The sequence below is a fragment of the Fulmarus glacialis genome, unplaced genomic scaffold, assembly GCF_000690835.1.
Source record: "Fulmarus glacialis isolate BGI_N327 unplaced genomic scaffold, ASM69083v1 scaffold20814, whole genome shotgun sequence".
NCBI lineage: Eukaryota > Metazoa > Chordata > Aves > Procellariiformes > Procellariidae > Fulmarus > Fulmarus glacialis.
The window spans coordinates 289-4,847 of NW_009208952.1; the positions used below are offsets into that span (position 1 = coordinate 289).

The 4,559-nt window shown below is 57.7% G+C and overlaps 1 protein-coding gene across 1 annotated transcript in view; it reads right to left on the bottom strand.

Annotated features, from left to right (window-relative positions):
- Positions 1-4,559, bottom strand: part of GFRA2 (GDNF family receptor alpha 2) — a gene marked incomplete at both ends in the record, with an annotated part of 12,572 nt that overhangs the window by 261 nt on the left and 7,752 nt on the right. Inside the window, 3 exons of the mRNA XM_009576690.1 lie at positions 1,016-1,191; positions 1,273-1,413; positions 1,486-1,595. Of these exons, the coding sequence (XP_009574985.1) occupies positions 1,016-1,191; positions 1,273-1,413; positions 1,486-1,595 (427 nt within the window). The remainder of the gene's footprint in view (positions 1-1,015; positions 1,192-1,272; positions 1,414-1,485; positions 1,596-4,559) is intronic.

Genomic DNA, 4,559 nt, shown 5'->3' on the forward strand with positions numbered 1-4,559 from the left:
GGTGATGCCTGCAGCCCCGTGCACGGGGCGGTGGAAATCGTGGCTCAGAGCACGCGGCCGGTGTCGAAGCGTGAAGCCTCACCGTGCGCTTCTCAAATACCCAGGGCTGTCAGAAGAGCTTTGCGAAAGGAGAGAAGAAAGAAAAAGGGGTTCGTCCCTTCTCCCCGGGCAGCTCAAGGCTCTTTGGGCTCTCTCCTGCTTCAGGCAGGAGCCCAGCAAACGACACAACGCTGCAAGCACGCGCGCGGATTCAGCCCAGCCCCAGGTTTGCTCCTCCTGTGCTCCCTGCTGCAAATGTCCTGCCGAGGACACCCACCGGCCACGGTCCCCCTGTCCCGCTCCTCTCCCGGCAGCATCTTACCACCCAAGGAGCAAAGCGTGAACCTACAAGCCCGGCGCAATGCAAGAAAATACGTACTTTTCAGGTTTCCCAAAACGACATGGAATTCAAGCTGTTTTCACCCCGAATGAGCCGGGGGGAGGAGAAGTTGGGCTCGGGGCAGCTACGCCAGCTCACCTTGCCCCGGGCACAGAGCCGTGCCAGGCAGGGGACGATGCCCCAGGCGAGGGCAGGGGACGGGCAGGGCACGGATCCCTCCCTTCCCCACGCCAGACCCCCAGGCAGTGCCCAGACCCCCGTTTACCAGGGATGGCCGGATCCTGCCAGGCACCTGGGTACCTACACTGCCAAGATGCGTGCACTGAGCAGGATTTTTTGCTGCCCACGGGCTGCAGCCGATCTCCCGCCTGACGGACCCACCGAGGGTCCAGACCAGTGCCCCCAGTTCGCAGCAGCAACCGGGCTCGGGTCCTACCTGGACGGAGGTGCAGGTGGTGATGACGCTCGTGTCGTACATGGTGTTGCTGTCGTTGATGTCATCCGGCAAGGCAGGGCTCTTCTCCGTCTTGGGTGGCAGGGTGATGGGCGGTGAGGGGTTCTTGGGGGAGAGGTTCACGTCGGGAGGGTCCAGACCAGTGCCCCCAGTTCGCAGCAGCAACCGGGCTCGGGTCCTACCTGGACGGAGGTGCAGGTGGTGATGACGCTCGTGTCGTACATGGTGTTGCTGTCGTTGATGTCATCCGGCAAGGCAGGGCTCTTCTCCGTCTTGGGTGGCAGGGTGATGGGCGGTGAGGGGTTCTTGGGGGAGAGGTTCACGTCGGTGCCGTTGCCGAAGGCTTGGATGGCGTTTCCTGGGGGGGCAGGAGATGTTTAAGGGGGGGGGCTGCACCCCGGCGGTGACGGGTGAGGAGGGGGACGGGGAAGCGCCTTACGGAGACAGGGGTTTTCCGTGAAGTCTCGGAGGAACTTCTCGCACTCCTCCTCCATGTTGCCGCTGCCTTTGCAGGAGCACCAGGGCGAGATGGTGATGCTGGTGGTGCTGGCGTCAACGTAGTTGGGCGTCATGTCGAAGCCTGGAGAAGGAAGAGGGATGAGGGGCCGCGGTGGGAGAGACCCTTCACCATCCCGTCCCCCCCGGCACTCACCGATGAGCCCCGCGTAGGAGCCCAGGCACGCCTGGTAGTTGTCCCCGGGGCAGCTCGTCAGGGACTGGAAGGAGGCTTGGCAGTTGGTGTGGAAATCGGCCAGCCGGGACCTGGGGGCGAAGAGCAAGAGGGGGAGGGACGGGGTTTCACCGCTGCTCCCGGCACAGAGCAACTCAGCCACATGGAGCAACATTTAAAAAAAAAAAAAATAAAGGCAAGAAAAGAGGATAAACGGGATAGAGAGAGGAGAGCTAAACGAGTTCTAGACTCAGGAGGTGCAACTTCTTGTCTCACCTCTGGTCGCCCCAGCCTGCCGGAGGGTCATGGGCAAGGGAGGGGTGCCTGCCTGCGGGCGGGTACCCCACTGGGGATGAGCCCCCCGGGCGTGGGACCCTCGTTCCTCCATCCTTTACGGCTCCCCCCCCCCCCCCCCCCGATAGAGAGAGGAGAGCTAAACGAGTTCTAGACTCAGGAGGTGCAACTTCTTGTCTCACCTCTGGTCGCCCCAGCCTGCCGGAGGGTCATGGGCAAGGGAGGGGTGCCTGCCTGCGGGCGGGTACCCCACTGGGGATGAGCCCCCCGGGCGTGGGACCCTCGTTCCTCCATCCTTTACGGCTCCCCCCCCCCCCCCCCCCCTCCCCGAATCTCGACACCATAAACTTCACAACCTCGTTTGGCCGCGCTGCTCCCGGCGTCATTACACGACTGTAAAATTTCACTGCTTGTTTTTATCTTCCCCCTGAAATGTTAAAGCTTAGAGCTCAATTAAAATGCCTGAGTTTGAGGGTTACATTTTCCTTTATTCGAAGAAGGGAAGGGAAAAAACAAAAGGAAGCCTCGCAGAGCCCCCGGGGGCTGAGATGCTCGTGCCCTGCCTGCCCTCCTGCCGGACTGGGCAGGGCGAAGGCAGAAAGAGCAGAGACGGGGAGAACGGCAGCAGGATCAGGGGGGATAAAGAAGGGACAACAGGAGCAGAGGAGCTGATTTCCACTCCTAACCCGATTACTGGCTTGTTTACCCCTTCTCATCTTCTCTCGCTGCTCGGTGTAATGCACGGAAAAAGCACAAGGAGCGATGGAAGCCCAGTTGTCTCCAGGTGCGTCGGTAATCTGGCTCTGCCGACACAAACCCACGCTTTCCATGCGATGCTCTGGGGATTTTTCTCGGGATGAACCGAATCACCGAGGTAGAAGGATAAAGAAACGGGAAGGATGTAGAAGAGGATGGACAGATGGACCAGGTGGACAGATGGATGGGCAGCAGTTTTCCAAACTGACTCAGTCATTAAACGAATAGACACGAGGCTGAATTGTGGCCCAGGCTGGATCTCAATCACAGGGAGGAATTGCTGCGAAGCAGCCAAGCTGCTGACACTGTAGATGAGACCTTGCATTTCACAACAGAAAATCTCCTCAGCTCTTTTTTTCCACACTTCATACAGAAAGAAGGAGGCATACGTTATTTTCTTTAGCTTCCTTTTCCTTTCTTCTTAATTAAATGTCATCTTTGTCCAACCGGTGATTGAATCATCCAACAGTACCTGCCTAAAGCCGTAAGAACGGATGAAAATAAAGGGTAGAAATTGTGGTGGTTTTTTTTTTTTAAGTAGGAATTATTTGTTTTCAGGAGGTTTTGATCAAATTAAATGGAGGAACAAATGGAGCAGTGATTGAATGAAGTCGAAGGGATCTGCAGCGATACCTTACATCCATCCAGCACTTTTCATCACACCCGATCTCGATGCACTAAGGGAGCTGGCGGGGGGTCGGGTACCACCGAAACGCAGCCAGCGCCAGGCAGGAACAGAGCTGCTGCTGCTGCTGAGCCCGCAGCCAGAAGGCCACTGCAGTTTCACGGGCTGCGTACTGGGGAAAGGACAGAAGAGGGAATAAAGCACAGCTGCTCGGAGCTGGACCAGAGCACTGGATGCTCCATGGGGAAATGCAGCGGTTTCCTGGAGACTTTCGCTGTTTCCAGCCATCTGTGACTGGGGCTTTTTCCAGGTCCCAAGGTTTCACAACCACAATTGCAACCATCTTCTGTGGAGCAGCTGAGCCTCTTCTGGGGACTCCCTGGTCCTTCGGGGACCCCAGCATCACCCCACAGCGAGCTCCCCGGCTGAGGCGGGGGTTTGGCGAGGGCCACTCCATGCACTTGATACCTTCTTTTTGCTGCTTCCCAGGGCCGGGCATGCAGGTTGCACTCAGTTTTCGCCTGCTGATGGGCTGCCAGCAGCGTGAACTGGATTATTTTCCCACTTACACCAGCTGCCTGACCCACTTACAGCCTCCCGACAGGCTGCAAATTTCCAGGGCAAGGTCAGCCTCTTCATCTGGGTTATTCAAGCACTCCCGACGAGAAGACAGGACTCCTGGGCACCACCGCGCTCTTCTACGCATTGGACACTAATAAATAGCAATAACACAACTGGCAGCACCTCTCCCTCCTCCTCCTCCTGCAAACAAAACTCCCCCAGCCCACGTGCAGGTTATTTTGGCCAGACCCACATTTATTTTCCTCCCCACGCCAGCGGTGCAGAGGGAAGCTGGGGCGCCCATCCTGCCCCCATACCTGGGACTGATGCTCAGCTCTCAGCACACAGTCTCCCTCGCTGGAGCTGTGCACGAAGCCCAGCATGTGCAGAGAAGCTTTGCCAGGGGACTTTCGCAGTGCTCCCTGCAACCAAAACCAGCCTCAGGTTAAGGGGTGTTGCTCCCCACTTGCAAGGTGGGAGCAGAGGGGAGAGCCCAGGGTGGGCGTTGCAGAGCAGAAAAGCTCCAGCGCTGCTCCTTTCACACAATCCCCATCACGGGAAGGTGTCTGGACTCCCTCCTCCTCCCCTCTGTGGGAGATAAATAAAGTTTCCGACAGCATTTCCCCTCTCCCCAAATGAGAGGCGAAGGCACGTCAATTCTCTTAAAGAACTGAGGCAAGTTCATCACCGAGCGCCACAAAAATTTGTCACGCTGCTCCCCGGGGCCCTGCTCCTGGCTTGTAGCATCCTCTAAGGCAAATGTTATTCTTTTCATAATACATGACAAGCCAGCTGGTAATCTTTCCAGAATATCCAAGCC